We start from the raw sequence: 22,520 nt of genomic DNA, 5'->3' as shown, positions 1-22,520 counted from the left end.
CACATACTGTACTAATTCAGTTTCAATAAATGAACTTTGGAGAATTAGGTCATTTGGAGACTAAATGGGGTTGATTATACAAACATGGATTTTGGAGTTTTGTTTTGAATTTGAACTTTCTCAGTTCTCCTCATTCCAAGTGAAAGATTTCCTTGCTTTTAATAAAAGTTCATCTGTCCCCTGAAATACATTAGTGAAATTACAAAGACATTTTCTCTTGAGATGTGGTATCCAGAATGTCATACACATTTCTAGGTAAAGATGTGTTGAGAAAACACTACAAAATAGAATCATAGTGAAAGTTTGACTTACAAACCCAGGTGCTAAATCTAACACACTCAAGTCCTAAGATTATGAACATCATTAAACTTCTCAGAATTCGATATGAAACAAATACTCAGATTTGAGACGAGAGGCTTCTAATATATCTAGGCAAAGTATCCGAAAGAAAAACCCAGATTTTCATCAATTTACATAAGGTCATATGTACCTTATGTAAAGGTACATATTAACATTTAACTCACCAGATCATAATACTTAGTCTAAATCACTGCCTTGTGGAATTGACTTCAATTGTTTCTTCAGAAAACACATTTATGCCTTTATTTAAAGCAGTTAGCATTAGAAAGCATTGAAAGCATTGAAAGCAGTTAGCATCTTTCCTACTAGTGGAGGTTAAAAAGGAGGGTGGGAGGAAACTTTCGGAGGTGATTGATATGTTTATGGCATAGACAGTGAGGTTGACTTCATGTATTATCTTCAAACTCTTCAAGTTGTTTCCATTTAATATGTACAACTTTTGCTATGTCAATCATACCTCAATAAGTGGTTAAAAAAAATAAAATCTAGAATGATTTGGACAGAATTGGAGAGATGAAGTAGGATTTATTTTGGTTGTTTAGACAAGATACAGAAGTTATACCGAGAGCTTCACATGAAGCCATTTGCTATGGGCTAGAAGACAACCCTTGTGCAGAGTTCATATTTTAACAACTCAGCAAAAATAACTCCTCAGGTATAGATTATTCACCTTTAAATGACCGGACCGCTGCATTTGAATGAGATTCTACAAGAAACATGGGGCCGAGAACTTTTTTTAGCTAACTCAATTGTGAATTATGACATGCAACAGAGAAGTGAGGAAAATAAATGAAGAGCCCAACCAATACCCACCTAAGCCCTGCCCCCAACAAGGGAATATTTTAAGTAACTCAGAAGCTGACTTTCAACACTATGATTTGATTGTAACTATGTCTGAACCTTGTGTAAAGGGAATCATACATTTTCTTGGGGGTCAGGCCTAAGTTTGTGTTGCATCTGTGTGGTTGATTTTCAACTGCTATCACTGCTGGGGGATATTCTGTTACATCACAGCCCATTTTCCTTCTGCTGTTCATGAGAATGTGGGTAATGTCTAGTTTGCGGCTACTAGGAACTAGGTTTCTAAGAACATCCTTGAACAAATGTATATGTTTGGAGCAGAATTAATGGATCTGAGGGCGCACAGTATGAGTAAATGCTGTCAAATTGTTTTCCAAAGTTTTTTGCCAACATATACTTTTTTGCACATGCAGCAGTGCACAAGAGTTCCCACTGCTTCATTGGCACTCAATTCTTATTCTCAAACTTTTTAATCTTAGCTCTCTGCTGGGTGTTTAGCGGTATCTCGTTGAGGTTTTCACATTTGCATTTCCTGGGTAACTAATGAGACTGAGCCCTTTCGCAGTTCTTGGCCATGTGGATATTCTCTTCTGTGAAGGGCCTATTTGAGTCTCTTGTCCGTTTCTCTAATTGGGCTTTCTGTGTTTTTCTTAATGAGTTTTAGGAGTTCTTTATTTCGTGTTACTGGTTCTCAGATGTTGGACTGCATCACAATCACCCTTAGGCCTTGTTAAGGCAACTGGGGACCACTGGTCCCCATCACTAGTGTTTCTGATTCAGTACATATGGGACACAAGAATCAGCATTTCTAACAAGTTCCCAGGTGATGCTGCTGCTGCTGGCCTAATGACCACACTTTGAGAACATATATCCTGTAGGCGCTTTAAATGTAGCAGCAGTAGAGGTTTCTTGTTAGTTTGGAGCAAAAATCAAAACCCCCAAACTCCAACAACTTAATACTTGATTCAATCCTGGGACATAAGCTATGACTTTCGCTTAGTGGAAAGGGTACAGCTGAGCTTACTTCAGTAGCAACTGTTTCAATCAGTGACACCCACCTCTGCATAGAGCATCTAGTGTACTTTTAACCTAGAAGAGTTGGAATGGATCTTAAGGAAACACACTAGCTTTCAATAGGAAGGACATGAGTCAGACCTCTAAAAACGAAAACACAGATCTTTGGAGATGAAAACATTTATTTCAACTAAATTTTGTTTCATTGAAAAAGTCTATAATGCCATTAAAAAAGAAATAAAATAGAAACATTTAACTGCCTTTAAGAAAAAAACAAAAAACCTCTAAAGACCAAATAAACACATACATATACATTTCAAATATTTCCACTATTTTAACAAACCTCAATATTATCCTTGTTGTCATTTCAGTCTCCTGAAATAAGAACCCTGACTACTATATAATTATTGGACTAAACATTAACCGTATTATTTCTAAATACAAACTACACTCAATGTATTTGGGTAGTTTGCCGAGTATGTGGTTTTTAAGGCTTGATTCTATGAAATATCTGTTTTTCTCTGGTAAAGAGTCCAAATACCAGCTATCAGATGGCACACATATATATATATGCAATTTGAGGGTGGTTATTGAGAGGTCATGAAAGTACACTTAAAACCAGGGCAGTAACTTTAGTAACTTGAACTCAATACACCATACCCACCACCATGGAGAAAAGCTAAGGACCTACAGCTCAAATCAAGTACTGCAGGCCGTAGAAGTATTCTGGTTTGTTGATCTACTGATCTGAAAGACCTAGACAAAGTGCAATTAGTGGTCAGAAGTAAACTAACCTGGGCAGGCTCATGAACGTGAACCTTCCTGATGCATCCTGAGAGCACAGGGCATAAACACAGTCAACGTAGGTAACGGCTTTCTATTTTTCTCACTTTCTAGTTCTCTCTTTCTATCCTATTTAGACAACATTTCAATGATGGCTAAACCAAAAGGCTTATGTCAGCAGAGGGTCAGTCGTCATGAGAAATCCAGATGAAATCACCACTACATACTCAGGAATTTCATTTAGCAGCATGGCCTTTTAGAAATATCACCAAGCTGAAGCTAAAACTGCAACAGGTATATCAAGTCAGAGCCATGGATTCTAGAAGCTGATCTATGATCACTCACATGTCTGTCATTATCCAAGCCCCATAGAATGGCAATTTCCCGAAAGCATTCCTTTCTCTTCCATCTCTTTTAGAAGATATAATGAAATACTGACCTTCATTTATCTTGGGGGATGGGGAGGAGGGCTCTCCTACGTAATGCCTCCTATTGTAATTTCAACTAAAGTGTATTTTTTGTTTTCCCTATTTTGTACTAGCTTAACTAGAGGTCTTTGGTGGGGAATAGTGGATCCTACTTATGTTAAAGAAAGTGGTAAGGCAAAATGGCAACTTTCACAAAGTCTTCAAGTAAACAGAATCCCTGATATAACTGGAAAGGAATATGTAGTCTGGGGACAGTAAAAAACATCTATGACAACTTTGTCTTACACCTTAGAATATGTGCTTTGGCTCTGGAGTCTCTTTAAGGCACGAAACCTGGTAGACAGCTTTTACTGGTGGCCTGTACCTCTGATTTAGATAAGAAAAAAATACTATTAACATATAAATAACAATATTTTGTTAGGAGCCTGAAACCACTGGGTGAAGTTGCAGGAAAAAAACCCAAATAGACTAACATATTCTATGTGTAAATATCTGCTGCTGGTATAAAAATAAGTAAAATGTAGTTTACACAGTGCAAAAACTATTGGAAAAATGCCTCTGGAACAGACTTGACGTCATGGTAGAATCACAGTGCTGTCTCAAAAATCGTTAAGGCTGAGGGCTGTCCACTGGAAGCGTTCATAACCACATGGCCATTGTGAGTAATATCTGGATAATTCCTCTTGAAGTACACCTAAAAAAAAGGACAGGTATAAAAACATGTTTAAAAGTTTTCAAGTCCTCCTCCCTAAGGTAGCGCATTTCTCTGTCCACTTTTCATATGAAGCAATCATATCACTAGTGGAGACACAATATTAAAAACCAGGGATGTATTTATTCTGTGGAGGAAGTAGCCCCCATTAAAACCCTCAGTGGGGCTGGGCTTAATGCCAAACAACCTGTAGATCCACTACAGTTCTGATCATTCTGATCCACAGATATGCTTTATCAGTACATTAAATTGATAAGCAAAATCATCTTACTGACTCAAAGCCTGGAGATAAATTAAAAACAGGGTGACAAAGAGGCTGGGAAATCTTAGCGTCTGCACGGGGCTTTCTCATTTTCACACATAAAATGAGCACAATCGATTTGGATGTTAATATCAGGTTGTAATCCCTATATTTTATAAACTCTGATTGACAAGCATTGAAACGCTGCCGTATATGTATGAAATATCCTGGCGTTTAATTTGTGCGGCAAAGCAGTTATAGGGCCTATAGAAATGTGATCTGTGGATAGTGGGTCCCAAGAATGAAAAGAGAATCAAAAGCTTTAACAATGACTCAACCAAGCAACTTCTCTAAAACGTAAGATGATACCAAACAATACGACAGTTCTTTGCCAGGCCTTTGAGTTCTTGAATTCTACCAATTTCTAGCTGAACTAGAAGAGATACAGGTTTTCTGATAAATGTATAATCAGAACACAAAGGAAATGAAATGCTGTCAAGTTTCTCTGTTCCACAATCATCACTTTTTAGTAGCTGTATCGTATCTTGGTTCCTTGACGGATACACATAACAAAATGAAATAATGTCAAGACTTGTGAGCTCTTATCTCCAAATGTGTTTAGGTGAAAAAGGGCTTCAAAAGTAATTTTTTTCCTCCAAGGAAGAATGTGAAAAGTTTTGTTTAAGTCTTTAAAACAGAAAATGCACCATCTATCTGAGGCTGACTCGTTGTCACGTGCTGGGTTGCTTAGACACATGATTCTTACAAAACCTCACTCTAAGGATGCTGTCAACAAAGTTATCATGAGAGATAGTAGGCTTCATAGTTGAAACAGAAAAGCTCTGAGACACCTACTTTCTTATTAGCTGTACTTTCTTTTTCTCTTATTGCTTGCATACTTGCTAATCTCAAAACCACACTGCATATGAAATGCTGTATATAAAAATGTCACATGAGGAGAAAAATAAATTCTCCAAGAATGCTTGGACCCCACTGGGTAAAATCTGAAGCTATTTCCATTATAATGTAAGCATCGAAAAGCAAGGGTCTTGGGCGGGGGGGCTAACTGCATTTCATCTTCCTCCTCAATTTAAAAAAAAATTGTCGTACTTGAGTTGTTATATATTTATGTACAAAACTGTTAGTAAAACTAAAAGCAGTGCTCCCTCAAAGGAAATTAGTTTCAATTTCTAATGCTTGATACACCACCCCATCAACTGGTTCTTTTCAAATGACTTTGTCAATGTCATTTTTTATTAAAAAATTTTATTATTAGCAAGTTTTAACCAAAATGGTCTTCATTTCATGGTCTAAAATACTTGAAACTAAATGAAAAGAAGCTGCCTGTGTGCATAACCTCCTTGGTTTGACTTTTCTCTCATCTGTTACCCTGGTGGAGCCCACACTCACAGTAGGAGTGAGAGAAAGCATCTTTTTCACAGGGTGGGTTATGAAGGGAGTTGAGATGATTGAACGATTGTTAGCAGAGTCCCCGTGGATGGGCTGAGCCTGGGATGGAAAAGCCCAGTCTCACCCTCTCTCTCTCTCCTGGGACCACTGCTGACCCTGGAAAAATCACTTAAGCTCTCTCCGCATCGGCTGCCTGATTTGTGAAATGAGACAACGACCTACCTCATATGAACTAATTGATGGCTACAAACTGCAGGATGAAAACAGGGTGAGCTAAATGTTGGGTGTGATTACGATGGCGCTCAGAGACACGGCCCCTTAGCCCACGGAAAGTAGCAGCAGCATCTGGTTTGAACAATGAAAACAAAACATCTAGGAGTCCCTTGGTGAATCTTTTGATTTTATCGTTACAGTGGGACAGGCTTGCAGTTAACACGCAGTTGAATCAATAAATATAGTAACCCAAGAGGCAGTAATCCTGGGCTTCCCTCATAGTTCAGCTGGTAAAGGATCCTCCTGCAATGCAGGAGATCCTGGTTCAACTCCTGGGTTTTGAAGATCCCCTGGAGAAGGGAAAGGCTACCCACTCCAGTATTCTTGGGCTTCCCTGGTGGCTCAGATGGTAAAGAATCTGCCTTCGATGCAGGAGACCTGGGCTCGATTCCTGGGTTTTGAAGATCCCCTGGAGAAGGGAAAGGCTACCCACTCCGGTATTCTGACCTGGAGAATTCCATAGACTGTATAGTCCACGGGGTCACAAAGAGTCGGACACAACTGAACGACTTTCACTTTCAGGAGGCAGAAAGGTAATTAAAAGACTTAACACTTTCTAACCTGTGACTTTGATAAGTTTAAAGGTAATTAAAAGACTTAACACTTTCTAACCTGTGACTTTGATAAGTTACTTAGGCCCTTCTGCCTCAATTTCTTCATCTGAGGAAAAATACTACCAGCTCAAAATGGTTTTTAATGAAGATTAAAAAGACACAATGCCAAAAAAGTTCAATTCAGGGTAAGCAAAACGTAAGACCAGTGAGTGTTGGGTTTCTTGAGACTTTTCATGTCCTACTCTGGTTTGGTTCATTATAGGTCCAATGTAGGCTGAAACAGTATTTCAACTCCAACTTGTAAACAAAGCTATAAACTCTCCCATGCATGGCCAAAGGTCAGCAACGGATGGTTCAAAAGTGTAGAGTTGTGAGTCAAGACTGTCCATTAATTCTCACTGAACCGCATGACCCTAGTTTAACCTCAGCTACCCTCTACCTCCTCATCTTTAAGTCAGGTCTAATATTAGTACACTTCCTGGCAGGTGTATTATCAAAGTTATCTGGAGAATTAGAGAGGATTTCTTCATTTAACAGAATTTTGGATTTCCTCTCTTATCCTCTCAGAAATCACTCTCAGAAGCAAGGACACTGGAGATTAACAAGTAAGCCCAATATATGATGAAATCAGGAATGATCTGAAATCACAAATGACAAAATATCTGAATGAACTGCCTTATGCAACTGGACCCAATGGGCTGCAGCCAGCCAGACAGAAGGTACCTAAAGAGAGCAGATCTGAGAACTGATGGGACAGCAGATCTCCAACTGCCTGGTGAATTCCAAGGTGCCAATAAGGAATCATAGAGAATCGCTGTCTTTGCCTAAAGCATGTCCTAGGTGAGGTCCCAGGACAAGAGAGATTCTGAACTGCAATCAGCATTGTAGCTGCCCAACTCTATAGGTTAGGGAAAAGTTCAGGCTAAATGACTATGTATTCTCAGTTTCTCTCTAGCACACACATGCTCAATCTTAATCTGGGTCATGAGGAGTGCTTCTATGTTAAAAGCACAGGAATTCCCTTAAGTCTGAAATGAAGCACTAGCCACAACTATCCAACAAATATATGGTCTTAAAATAACAGAATTAAAAAGTGAGTAGTAAGAATAATAATAAATAAAAAGGTAATACAGTTTGTAAAACAAAACAAAAAAAGGGAAAAGGAATAGGATCAGCACATGATGGATGAAAGAAATACTCACTGGACAGACAAATATTATGAAAAAAATAATACATTAAAAAGAAAATGTAGGATAATCAACCTGTAAACAACAGATTTCTGAGTACAAGAAAACATGCAATAGTAACAAAAGATGAAACATGACAAAGTGAAAGAGAAGATAAAGTAGTGAATGGAAAATCGGGGATCTGTAACAACCTAGAGGGGTGGGTGGGGGAGGGAGGTGGGAAGGAGGCTCAAGTGGGAGGAGACCTATGTATACCTATGGCTCATTCATGTTGATATTCTGGAGAAACCAACACAATACTGTAAAGCAATTATCCTTCAATTAAAAATAAGTTTAGAAAAGAGAAAGCAAAAAAAAAAAAAAAAACAAAAACAAAACAACAACAAAAAAGAAAAACCATAAATACTTTTTAGCCATTAAAAGAGTGAGATAACTATACTCATAGATAGTAATATTAAGTGAAAAAAGGAACAGTTATCATTGTGCTTAAAAACAGGAAGGCCACATATGCACAAGTTCTCACTGGTACACAGAACAAGTCAACAGAATAGCCAAAAATGGTACTGGGGCTCCACCCTGGGGGAGGAGCCCTGTAATGACAGGAATGGTAAAGTGACTTTTTAATTTATGAACTGATTTTATATAAATGTTAAGATTTTTGAATTTTGTAGCATTAGACATATCATTTCTTTAAAAACTGATTATTAAAAATAAAATTTAATTATTTTCTGATGCTACTCAGAATAACTGTGGGCACACGTCCGTATTGTTGGGAGGTAACGGTTCAATATACATCCTTTTAAAAAGTGATCCCACTTTTATATTACAAAACACTCTGTATTTTCATAGCGCTTAAGCATCTGCTCTCTCATCTGATCCCTGTAAAAAGGGAAGAAGCTGACAGGGCTGTAATCCCTGCCCTACACACAGGTGAGGAGGACCTGAGGCTCAGAGACCTGGGGGGACACAAGGCTACATGGCTGCCAAGTGCCAACTCCATCTATTCAGACTGGTCCAGGCTCCTAGATCTAGGATATGACGTTTCATAACTTTTGGGTTGTTATCTGGTAATAACATGAATAGATAAAATGAAATTTCTGTTACACATACTGGGAACACAGGAACTTCAAAAAACAAAACGAGAAAAAGAAAAACAAAAACAGACCCTCAATCAGGTCTACTTCATCACAGAAGAAAATGAATGACAGGCAGTAATCCTTTGTTATGTGATGAACTGGGTCCTCTCCAATTTTACATGTTGAAGTCCTAAATCCACCAGTCCGCCAGAATGTCATTTTATTTGGAGCCAGGGTCTTTAAAGGGGTGATTCAGTTATAATGAAGTCATATAGGTGGGTCCTAACCCCCAGACTGCAGTCCTTATAAGAAGAGGAGATCAGGACACAGGCACACAGGGGGAAGACCATGTGAGACACAGAGAGAAGACGGCGCCCCCAAACCAAGGAGAGAGACCTCAGGGGAAGCCTCCCCTGCCGACACCTTGACCTCAGACTTCCAGCCCCCAGGGCTGTGAAAAATATGTTTCTGTTAAGTTGCCTACTCTGTGCTTCTCCTATGGCAATCCTAGCAAACTAATGCACCTCAACTTTATGTAGCTAACAGGTACTTTTCTTTACTATTTCATGGATCATCTAAAAGTGTCCATCAGACAGTGATTCAGCTTGCCTGTACCAACATTTTCAGATAATCAACGAAGTGAAGAAAACGTGACTTGGAAGAACCCTTTCGCGGAAGTTGAGTTTTGTTTTCAAATGAATGAATTCTGTTAGAGTAAAAAGCTTGTTGATTCAGGCTAATCCTCTTGGTGTAACAGCTCCGAAGTGTGTATTGATTTCTGATGCTTTTACATATTAAAAGTTGACAATCTGACAGCCTGTTCTCTTACGAGGACTAGGTATATATGCAGAAATGACGTCAAGAAAATACTCAACTGGGATGGGAATCAGGATATGTATTTTTGTCTTTCTGTAGAAAGTGAAAGAAAGTGAGATTTCTGGCTGTTTCGTGGCGAGAATACACAGGGAATCCCAGAAGGATGATGGGATCTTAGCAGGAAGTTCTAACGGGGAGACATTCTAGTGGATGAAAGTGTTTCGTGATGTGAAATTTCAGGGATAAGAAAATACAGCGCTCTGAGTACAGCTTCTCTATACTTGCATACAATATAAGTAAGTAGGAAAAGTTCAGAACACAGTCTCTGTTGTCCCCAAACTCTTTAGCCAGCTTGGTGACCCTGCACAGGTACTGGTCTTCATTTCCAAGAGGATGAATGAGATAAAACAACGACAGAGAACTCCGTCCACAGTGTGAAGGCATTGTGAATCCTGACTTATCCTGATGATAGTTTCATCTTCTAGAAGGAAAAGGAAGCATAGGGTGGGGAGGTAAGGGGTGCGGGTGGGGGGTGGTGGCGGGGCAAATGGACCTAATTCTAAACACTGAAGAATCGGGAAGAAAGTGACATACGATGGAGGAGTTTCCCTTACAGATTAGAAAACAGAAGTGCTCCACATATTTCCCCGCTAAATCTTTCTAGACTGATAAACAACATTCCTTTTTTTTTCTCCTCCAACGCTCCAGGATATTCCTCAACAGCACTTGCATCACAAATGTGCTGAGCACCAATCAGAATGAATGTAAAGGGTCTGCAAAATGAAACTATTCTGTGTTCCCTGAGAATCTGAACCCAGAGTCCAACGTGGGGCCAGTTCAATCCGAAATCTCACTTGTGTGCGCACATCCTGACCCCTCCCCCACCTCTGCTGTAGAGTCTCAGCAGCCCTGCCTTCCACCTCAAAAGTATTCTTAAGACCTAGTCATGAAGCTTTGTCTCTGGAGGCTTGTAATTGAAAAGGGCACAGAGTGCTTGTTACCAGACCCCTGGTGCCAGAGCGTTTGAGGAGTGAACCTTGGAGACGAACTTTAATTACAACTCCCCGCAGTGGGCTCACCTGTTTTGCTGTTTCAGTGAGGGCAGCGGCCTCGGCCTTGCCCAGTTGTTGCACCATCTTATAAAACAGGCTGTCTCTATTTTGCAGCAAAACATACGGCTCATCATATTCTTTCAGTCTCCCTGAATCCAAAACCTGTAGATCAGCAGAAAGAAAGCATTAGCACACAATGTTTTGCAGTAACGTATTATAATGCAGACAATATTTCGGAAAGGGATAGGACAGGGAGAACAGAGAATCTATTTGGGTGGTAGCACTGGCTGGTGTTTAAACGGTTTGATTACCCTGTTTTACTAGACAGAAAGGCCTAACCCGACCTTTTATTATTATAATGTTAAAGGAAGAAAATGAAAGTTTCAGACTATGATTACTTGCACTCGGCATATTATATTCTGCCCCATGGGGTTGTTATCGTTAGTAAGTGCTTCTAGCTCTCAGACTCTGAGCTTTGAAGGCTGTTTATACAGATACACAGAGTTGGGAAATTTCTTCATTCAAGAAAATCAAACTCAATCTAGCTACAAAGCAGGTTGATGTCATATAAACTGATGGCAGTGACCTGACAGCAAATTAATTAACTCCACGTTGGTTTCACAGAACCCGAGGAACATTGGGGGACAAAAATCAAATGCTTCTGGAATTTCCTTGGGTTCATGGAATATTTCAGGTGCTGACTTTGGCTGTAGCTTATTGCTCTGAGTGAAAGGCTGGCAAAAAGAGCTGCTACCTCAACAGCTTTAGCTGAATTGCTCAGCACAGAAACAAATCTCTAGAAATCCAATTTTCTATCTTTCGATGAGACTAAAGAAGCAATTAAGAAACAGCTCCAAATTCCAGCGATCACTGCATGCACAGCACACGAGGACAGGCCAATCTGAATTCCAGAGCATCGGAATTTGTTGTTGCAAATTATCTCTCCTTGCATCTTGTTCTTTATTCAGCTGCCGGCCTTTCGGGCATTTTACTGCTCATTAATATGTCCACTAATTTGAAACTGAAAGGTAGAGGAAGGGGCTGTTAACTTTGCCTTTCTGCTTATTAGTGGCTTTGCTTAATGGTTTCAGAGGGAAGGAAGAGTCTGAAGCCATTGGCCCAAATGACGTACCTAGGAAAACAGTTCTGATGTTAAGTGGTACTTAGTTCTCCATTTAGGTCATATTTAGAGTAAATGCATCTTCGGAGAATACGCTGAGACGCTAAGCAGGACACAGGTTGTTTTTCCACACCTAGGTATTGCAGTTAACTCTGTCCCAGGGTATTTAATCGCAAACATTTTATTAAGTCTCATAAAGGCCATTTTCCTGTTAAACTTTTGTTTACTACTGGGAATACCTGCTAAGAGCAGGCCTCACAAAAGAGTTCAAAAATAAATGAATCTGTTACATCTACATAATTATTAAAATGTCCTATAATTTGACATGCCAATTTATATGCCCTGAATGTGTAATTTTACTTAAGTATAGCGTTATAGAGCATAACCATTCTTCCTGATGTTGAAGGAAAAAAATGCAATTTTAAAACATAGGTCTCTCTCACGCCAGAGACTAAGTATACATATCAAATTACTTCATACAATGAAGAGCTTCACATTCTTCAAAAGCCACAACTTTTAAAAATCACCACCTCTGAGTTGGTAGAAATGAGTTCTCTGGCTATAAGAACTATATATTTTTCAGTGGAAATCACTAATATTAATATTTTTCTAACTTTCTACTTTATTCAAATTTGAATGAATACTAAATCTTTCCATTTTCTTTCATATTGCCTAAAACACATGCCACTGAGATAGTAGTTCTCAGAACTGCTGAATATCTAAAAAAGGGAAAGGCAGAAAAAAAGTAATAGGATTAACAATATAAAAGGCAGAAAGATCTATTTGACCCTTAAAAGTATTAGCAATGTAATGATTGTGCATAAGGGCAGTTTTTGTGTGTGTGTGTGGGGTGGGGGTGGGCGGGCAGTGACAAATCCAAGTGGACATGCGACAATAGTTCCAGGTTTTCAGTTACTAGGAAAACCTTACTAAAACAAAGCTTGAATTGATGAAGAAAAGCAAAGAATATAAAAACCATAAGATTGCCTACAAACAGAAGAAGTGGGATCTCTGAGTTTATCGGCTCTTGTTTTTGGTCCATCATCATAGATTTCCAAAAAATTCTCTAACTGCAGACACTGAAAATATTTAACATGGGCAACAATACCGTTAGGCCAATAGTAGATTTTCATATGCCAACTTTGCTCATGTTACCAGGGAGAATCTGGGGTGATCTGAAGACTGGACTGTGTAAGGATTGGAGGGAAAAGCTGTGCTATTGGCTGAAGACAAAACAGGTCACAAGCAACCAGCTAATCCTAAACAGTACAGGAAGGGGCCTTTAATGTAGAGATAGTGCTGAGTTGTAGAAGAAAGGGGATTTCTCATTTGTCTGTCTTGCTCCACTGTTTTTCGACAACAGAGAAAGTAAGGAAGATTACATTAGCTGTCATTATGACTCCATCATGTTTAATAAACTTAAAATTGAGAGAACATCTTTGTAAAATAGAATTCTTAGCCTAACACATTAATGGTGCTTAATGAACCAAAACTGGGTAAATCCCTTTGGAGAGTCAACACATAAACAAAGCTATTAATTAGGTCACAGTTGTTTCCCAACAAGCCTTCTGCTTGATGTACTTATATTAAACAAAACCATATCCATCCGTCTTTGTGCAGAAGTATTCACCAGTGCAACAAAATGTGATTATTATACCGTAAGCGCTTGTAATTACACGACTTTATGGTGACAACACGGTTGGCTCTGCCCTTCATCAGCATCTGTCACTTCCCCAGCTCCTCCCCGACTGAGGCTGGCCGCCCACTCTCTGGAGCACTGGGCTTTCTAGCAGATTGACTCGCCTTTATGTCTACATTAAAGCTTTAGGAACACTTCCTGGAAAAATTTCCAGAAAGTATACTTTCTGGAAAGGAATACTTTCTGCAAAGGACACAGGTGGGGGCATCCCTCAGAGAATTCATTTTTAGGATGAATTCTCTGAATTCATTCTAGAGAATGAATGAATTCATTTCTAGAACACGATGAAGATGTGAATATCACGATAAAGTGAGGCACTCAAATATTCTGGTTTCCCAGGGTGTATAGAAGTTATGTTCACACTACACTGTAGCCTAGCAAGCCTGCAACAGGATTAAGTCTGCCTTAATTTAAAAATATTTCATTGCCCAAAACTTGCTAACCATCATCAGGGCCTTCAGCAAGAGAGACTAATAATATCAAAGATCAGTGATCACAGATCACCATAACAAATATGATAATGAAAGTAGTGAATGTGAAATAGTGCTGAAAGTTACCAAAAGGTGACACAGAGACATGGAGCAATAAGCACATGCAATTGGAAAATGGACTCGATAGACTTTCTAGACTTAGGGTTGCCACAGACCATCAATTTGTAAAAACTACAACATCTGCAAAGCACAGTTAAGCAAAGTATGCCTATGTTTCTAAATCACACAAGAAAAAAACTCTCGAAAATGAAAGCTTCGAGAAAGAACATTATTTATGGTGCTTCTTTTTTGCCAAATTGAAAAGTTGACTGGTAATCAGAAGTTCTAGAACAAAACACAAGGTTTAAATCTGGGGTGGGTGGAGAACAGAGGACAATACCCCACCTCTGAAGCTGCAGTATGCGCATCTCTTAGGTCCCATGAAGTCTAATCCTGCCGAGCCTACCAGAGGAGTCAGCAACTACCACCAGCTCAGACCAAGATGTAAGTAAGTGGCCAAGTTGACATTTCCCCACGGGACCTCCCGTCACATCACTGATGACCCAACCAGGAGCCCTAAACTGAAGGTCACCCAACACAGGAGTGGGAAGGGGAGCTCCACAGTGAAGGGCAAGGTCAACCACGGAAAACAAGTCCAGTCATTGCAAAGGTGAGAGGCTTCAAAGACAATCCTTGTGTTTCCCTTCCTCTCCATCTTCCCCATTCACCCAGATACTCAGTCTCCACACCTAGACACCAACATCGACTCCTCTCTCTTTCCTCAGATCCCATGTTCAATCCATTACACAGTCTACTTGGCTCCATGTCCTTCTCGATCCCAGATCCAACCATCTCACCATTTCCATTGCTACCACCTTAGCCTAAACCACCAATTTTAGAGAGGGCAATATTATGAGAGCAATGTCTGGAGATCTAACCTAGATAATAGCTAACTAACATGATTAGCACAGTGTATCTTTTATTTTTCCATGCCTCCAATTCCTATGTAAAAGATTTCCTAAATTAAATGCTATTTGTTGAAATCCTTTGTTTTTCTCACTAGGCCTTTTCTCAAAGACTCCCCTCAGGAAATCTTGTGAATATTCCAAAGCTGAGATATTCTGCAATCTAACCTGACAACTTCTAGGCAGTCTAAATAAAAGGCTAATTTTATGATTAAGGGAATCCAAAAATCCAGGAAAAAAAATCTGTGACATAGAGGAAATGACTGTGTTCTTGAACACTGAAATTTGAAGCCTTGCCTAGCATTTGAATTATTTTTCTGGTTTTTCATCTCAATGAAAAATAACAATTCCAATAAACTTTTAATATGAAAATATGAAGTTACTAGATATATTATTTAATAGCACATTCTAAAAGTGTGGGTCCATACTTGAGTTACTGTCAAGAATAAGAATAACTAATTGGACATATAACTAATAACTAATTGAGTTACTGTCAAGAATAAGAATAACTAATTGGACATTACTGTTTTACATGGAAAGATACATTGAAAAATGGAACATAAATGGAAATAACTGAAATAACACAGGAGAGCGTCTTACCATTATCTTGTCACTATCAATGATAGTATTCAATCTGTGTGCTATGGTTAGCACTGTGCAGTGGGCAAATTTCTCACGGATTTTTTTTTGTATTAACTCATCGGTTCTAGAAACAAAGAACTTGAAGTTATTAGTTCAATAAAGACAGAGCAGACTTCAGAAAAAATTACCATATAATAATTTCATAAGACTTTTAAAAATCAATACTTTAAGACATAATCTTGCTCATCAAAAACTGAGTAGAAAAAAGTCTCTTTAAAAGACTTTTTGTAAAACAATGTAAAACAGTCTTCCTTAGAAACTTCCTGAAACTATCAGGAGCTGGATTAGAAATGAAGCTCTCTTAGGATGCCTCATAACAACATTAACACATTTTGGTTTCTTTCTCTGTTTTCTAAAATTAATGTGATCAAGAGACAAATGTGGGCAAAAGAGAGCACTTAGAACATTTCTCAGCAACATTACTTTTTTTCCTTTCACCACATTTAAATTTCACATTTCAATTTCAGGGGCCAAAGCTCTGTACCTTGGATCCACATTGGCCGTGGCTTCGTCAATAATCAATATCCGATTTTTCCTGAGGATAGCCCTGGCAAGGCACACCAGTTGTCTCTGTCCAACGCTAAAGTTTGATCCGGATTCTGCTAATTCGGTATCCATTTTACCAGGAAGATCTTCGATGGCTTCCTTCAGTTGCACCTGTGGATACAGAAAGAAGGACACTTTCCTGAAGGAACTGCTACTAAAGGCGACAAGCCTCTGAGACATCAGTGCTTTGAGGTCATCAGGACGCCTTACATATCTTACACGTACAGCAAGGAGATGGGGAGAGCGCCTTCATATCAGCAAGGACGACAGTGCAGTCAGTGAAGGACACAAAGGTCTCATGACCGATCCTGCCACAGGACACCTACTGGGAACCTCCCCTAGGGACTACTTCAGAAAGTCTCTCAAAAAATGAAGCTATTTCTCTCATTGTGATCTAAACGTGATCTTTATGGCTGACTCAAGTTTCCCAAACTACATTCTGCAGTGGAGTCAGAACTCTACATAGGAAAAAAAAAAATTTTTAATTCCTGCAGGAAGTATGGTTCTCTAAAGACATAATCCAATGAAGAATTCATTTTCGAAGGTCTGAAAGTTTAAAAAAAAAATTCAAACAACGACTAACTGTACAGCTGTAACACGTAAGCCTATTCAGGGGGCTTCTTTCCCAAGTTTAACACTATACTACTAGGCCACTCAAGGCTGTTTAACTTCAATGTCATGAAAGTTTCATAGTGAATGGAAATCTTGTGAAACACAAGACACAACATAACATTTTATTTCCCCAGCCTATGGGAGTGGATAGTGTTTAATCTATTGTTATAAGATTAACCAGTATTACAAAATTAAAAAGAAAAAAAATTTGACTGCCAAAGATAATCTGCTTTCAGAAACTAGAATTACTGGCAGGAAATTGTGACAACTCAGAATCAAAATGCTCAGAGTCAAATCCAATCTGTATAAATTGCAGATTTCAGAGCTTGGAAGAGTGACACTAAATGACAAAAGGTATACATTCAAAACACAATGTGAGCAATTGGTCATTGAGATTTGTACAACAATGACAAAAATACGATTTTTTTTAAGGAAATAAGCCACACTTTTCTGAAATTAAGAGATCAAGCAACTATTCAGTAACTATTAAGCGCTTACTTTTTAAAAGCAAAAAACTGAGGCTAGGTCACATGAGGAATTAAGAACCTCTATATGGTTTAGAAAGCTAGAAAGAGTTTCTGCCATAAGCAGCTTACCAACTTTAAAACTAGGGCAAATATACAAAATAATTAGTATTAAAATATATAAACCATTAGCACCCTAATAGTCAAAATCTTTTTCATGCAAGGGTAAGGAAATTCAAGGAAGTGGTGTAAAGTCAAACACAAATAATAGAAAATCTTCTAGAAATTAACCTATCCATATAAAAACTGAGCAAAAGCACCAGGCTTCTTCTGTTACCTGTATTCATGTTGTAGCATTAAAATGACATGACTCCCAATAAATAATTATTATCACAATCCGAATGTGTGATTTACCATTCTGCAAAAAGTTTTCTGAAACTTCGCAGCATTTTATTACCATGATTTCATTTATCTTTCAGTTAATAATCAAAAACTACTATTGCCCACACTGAGTAGATATTACCTGAGAAAAGAGGAATAAAATGAATGTTGCAGGGTTCAGTTCAGTTCAATTCAGTCACTCAGTTGTGTCCGACTCTTTGTGACCTCATGGACTGCCGCATGCCAGGCCTCTCTGTCTGTCACCAACTCCCACAGTCCACCCAAACTTATGTCCATAGAGTCGGTGACACCATGCAACCATCTCATCCTCTGTCGTTCGCTTCTCCTCCTGCCTTCAACCTTTCCCAGCATCAGGGTCTTTTCAAATGAGTCAGCTCTTCGCATCAGGGGGCCTAAGTATTGGAGTTTCAGCTTCAACATCAGTCCTTCCAATGAACACCCAGGACTGGTCTCCTTTAGGATGGACGGGTTGGATCTCCTTGCAGTTCAAGGGACTCTCAAGAGTCTTTTTCAACACCACAGTTCAAAAGCATCAATTCTTCAATGCTCAGCTTTCTTTATAGTTCAAATCTCACACCCATACATGACTACTGGAAAAACCATAGCCCTTACTAGATGGATCTTTGTTGGAAAATAAATGTCTCTGCTTTTTAATAGGCTAAGTTGGTCGTAACTTTCCTTCCAAGGAGTATGCGTCTTTTAATTTCATGGCTGCAATCACCATCAGCAGTGATTTTACAGCCCCAAAACATAAAGTCTGTCACTGTTCCAACTGTTTCCCCATCTATTCGCCATGAAGTGATGGGACTGGATGCCATAATCTTAGTTTTCTGAATGTTGAGCTTTAAGCCAACTTTTTCACACTCCTCTTCCACTGGGCAGGAGGAAGAACAAGCTGGAATCAAGATTGCCAGGAGAAATATCAATAACCTCAGATATGCAGATGACACCACTCTTAATGGCAGAAAGTAAAGAAGAACTAGAGAGCCTTTTGATGAATGTGAAAGAGGAGAGTGGAAAAGTTGGCTTCAAGCTCAACATTCAGAAAACTAAGATCATGGCATCTGGTCCCATCACTTCATGGCAATCTATTTCTCACTTCCACTGTATAATCATAAGGAATTTGACTTAGGTCATTCTTGAATGGTCATACCACTAGGTTTTCCCTACTTTCTTCAATTTAAGTCTGAATTTGGCAATAAGGAGTTCATGATCTAAGCCACAGTCAGCTCCTGGTCTTGTTTTTGCTGACTGCATAGAGCTTCACCATTTCTGGCTGCAAAGAATGTAATTGATGTGATTTCGGTGTTGACCGTCTAGTGATGTCCATGTGTAGAGTCTTCTCTTGTGTTGTTGGAAGAGGGTGCTATGACCACTGCGTTCTCTTGGCAAAACTCTCTTAGCCTTTGCCCTGCTTCATTCTGTCCTCTAAGGCCAAATGTGCCTATTACTCCAGGTGTTTCTTGACTTCCTACTTTTGCATTCCAGTCCCCTATAATGAAAAGGACATCTTTTTTGGGTGTTAGTTCTAGAAGGTCTTGTAGGTCTTCATAGAACTGTTCAACTTCAGCTTCTTCAACATTACTGCAAGGGGCATAGACTTGGATTACCACAATATTAAACAAACAGAGATCATTCCGTCGTTTTTGAGATTGTTTCCAAGTACTGCATTTTGGAATCTTTTGTTGACTATGAGGGCTAACTCCATTTCTTCTAAGGGATCCTTGCCCACAGTAGTAGATAAAATGGTCATCTGAGTTAAATTCACCCAGTCCAGTCCATTTTAGTTCGCTGATTCCTAGAATGTCGACGTTCACTCTTGCCATCTCCTGTTTGACCACTTCCAATTTGCCTTGATTTATGGACCTAACATTCCAGGTTCCTATGCAATATTGCTCTTTACAGCATCAGACCTTGCTTCTATCACCAGTCACATCCACAACTGGGTGTTTTTGCTTTGGCTCCATCCCTTCATTCTTTCTGGAGTTATTTCTCCACTGATCTCCAGTAGCATACTTCAGGGTAGTTAGGATATTAATTCACTAGGTCACTAGTAGAATTTGACCCCCTAATGTTAACTTCTAGTTCAGTGTTCTGTTAAGGACAAAATCATGTTATCTAGTTGCTTTGGGTTCTAGGGAAAAAGCCAAAAAGTATGAGGCATTATACTGCCGGTTTTCATTATCAATCAATACACACATTTTAAACGCACCTATGTCATCAACATTCTCCTAGGAGGTAAACAAATTCTTTTAAACTGATAGGCTCCCATTAATTACTTGCAATGCTATAAATGCACACACATAGAAACTGATGTTAAGATGTTAATTACATTACATAAATTACCTCTTCTAAGGCATTCCACAGTTCCTCATCTGAATGCTCATTGAAGGGATCCAGATTCTTCCTCATTGTTCCAGTGAATAAAACAGGTTCCTATATATTGCAAAATAGGAACTGTTATTTCTGTAAACTATTTTTATTTTACACAAATGCTTACAGAAAATAATTTAAATTCAAACAAACCCAACATTCATTATAATCATTAATAACAAGGTTTTGGGACCTTTGCTATGTCACGTGGCATGAGGGCTTAGCTGCTCCAAGCCATATGGGATGCTAGTTACTAAACCGCAGATTGAAACCACGACCCCTGCATTGTAAGACAGACTCTTTACCCCAGGCCCACCAGGGCAGTCCCAAGAGGTGTTTGTTTTGATGAAGTGACCCGCTTTTCATATTATATTCTAGAGTTATTACTTAAGCTAATCTATGGAATAAATTGGTTTTGAAAGACAAGACTTTTTGCAAGTGCCTGGTGGTCCAGTGGCTAAGACTCAGAGCTCCCCATTCAGGGCGTCAGGGTTCAATCCCTGGTCTGGGAACTAGAATCTCACATGTTGCAACTAAGGATCCTGTGTGCTGCAACAAAGCCACGGCACAGCCAAATAGAATAAATAAATACTTTTTTTTTTTTTTTTTTTTTACAAAAAGACAGACCTTCCTTCCTTCCTTGAGCAATGAAAGGTCCCACAGGACCAATAAGTTTGGGAATGGTGGTTTGGGTGGTTTAGGAGAAAAGGAACGGGGACCCCATTTGAAGTTCAGTCACAGATTTCATAACAAGGGCCTCGCTCCACTGTCACTTCCTTCAACAACTTCTCTTTGGAAATCTTGTTAAAGTGAATGAGTCTCTTCAAATATTACGGGACTAAAATGAGATTCTTTGCAGAAAGAAGGATCCTTCACTTCTGAACCCTTGACCAAGGCCTGTAGTTGATTTATGCTAAGTGTTAAATGGAACTCTCAGACATGCTATTGGCCTCAGGGGGGTTCTGCTAATTATCACCAATCCACTGTTAATTGTCACAAAAAGAAAAGAAATTAACTATCTCACAATGCTATAAGGGTGTCACCTAAGTCCATACTATTGCTCTCAGAGGAAATACTTGGCAGCATCTATTGTTTATTTAGCAGCAATGGATGAAAAACAATTGTTTTGTACATAAGAATATTTCTGTTTGCAATGACATGTCAAAAACATATTTCAAAATCAGTAAAATTTCAATCAAAACTTGCGGAATGAAAAGAATGATGTACCAGAACACTAACCGATTGAAGCTATAAAAACAGCAGGCAATTTGTGAACAGTGTCTGTTTTAATTTGTCAATATATTTTATGTATGGTGTCCATTTTGGTTTCTACTCACTCTACTTTCATCCACTTGCCAAATATGAAACCATTATATTAGCTTCAAAAGGTAACAACAGTGTTCACAGTAGACACATACTCCAAGGGCAGACAAGGGTCGGATTAATGATAATTTCTGACAGATATCATTATTAAAGTACCCACTTATAACCAACAAAGTTACTAATCACATAAATAAGAGTTGTAAAACTGTTCTGCAGGCAGAACACTTCAGTGTAGAGATTTATGGTAGGACCTACAAGCTTCATATAAATATACACTAACATTTATTAGGCTAAGAGTCTTTTTTCTGAAGGCACAAAATTAAGCCTCACTTAATAAGATCCCCTAGAGAAGGAAATGGCAATCCACTCCAGTACTATTGCCCGGAAAATCCCATGGACAGAGGAGCCTGGTAGGCTACAGTCCATGGGGTCGCAAAGAGTCGGACACGACTGAACGACTTCACTTTCTTTCTTTTTCTTTCACTTTAATAAAAAGTAGCTGGCACAGTACAGTTGAAGAACAAACACTCTTGTACAATGTAGTATTTTAAATGAAGCATCGGTTTCCAATCTGTTTTTCATCAAGGTTTAAAGTCAGATGTAATCCTTTGTGCCATATTCAATAGTAACTTTTTCCTTTGTTATGAATATGACATGAGTTCATATTAGGTGTGTGACCCAAATATGGCCACGCTGAATCACAGCATTTAGTTTGGTAAATTGATAATCCCTTGATACAACCGAAAGACTGAACGGCAGTCTGAAGGGACCTTTAGCATAGGCTGCTGGAAGAAAAGGCTGTTATCTTTGTCGGATAACAATCCTGCAAAGAAACACTACCTACTAACCTTCTAATGCTTAAAATGACCTAGGACCAAGACAAAAAGTATACAAATGGTTACAAACAAGGCAAATAAAGGACAATCATTTCAGTACTAAACTAGGACTATCATGAGTAGCTACTACTAAGAAATTAACACAACAGTGTAAATTAACAATTGTTGTGGTTTAATCACTAAATCGTGTCTGACTCTTTCACGACCTCACAGACTGTAACTTGCCAAGCTACCCTGCCCATGGAACTCTCTAGGCAAGAATGCTGGAGTGGGTTGCCATCTCCCGCTCCTGGGGATCTCTGTAACCTAGCAATTGAACCCACATCTCCTACACTGGCAGGCGGATTCTTTACCACTGAGC

General features: G+C 38.9%; 1 protein-coding gene across 1 annotated transcript in view; it reads right to left on the bottom strand.

The window, feature by feature from the left end:
- The window catches only part of ABCC4 (ATP binding cassette subfamily C member 4), a 188,448-nt gene continuing 168,267 nt past the window's right edge, over positions 2,340–22,520 (bottom strand). Inside the window, 5 exon segments of the mRNA XM_018056447.1 lie at positions 2,340–4,080; positions 10,735–10,869; positions 15,562–15,667; positions 16,088–16,260; positions 19,974–20,063. Of these exon segments, the coding sequence (XP_017911936.1) occupies positions 3,973–4,080; positions 10,735–10,869; positions 15,562–15,667; positions 16,088–16,260; positions 19,974–20,063 (612 nt within the window). The 3' untranslated portion in view covers positions 2,340–3,972.

The sequence above is a fragment of the Capra hircus genome, chromosome 12, assembly GCF_001704415.2.
Source record: "Capra hircus breed San Clemente chromosome 12, ASM170441v1, whole genome shotgun sequence".
Lineage (NCBI taxonomy): Eukaryota > Metazoa > Chordata > Mammalia > Artiodactyla > Bovidae > Capra > Capra hircus.
Note: the sequence above shows the minus strand (reverse complement) of the source record. Positions and strands in the feature narration are given on the sequence as shown.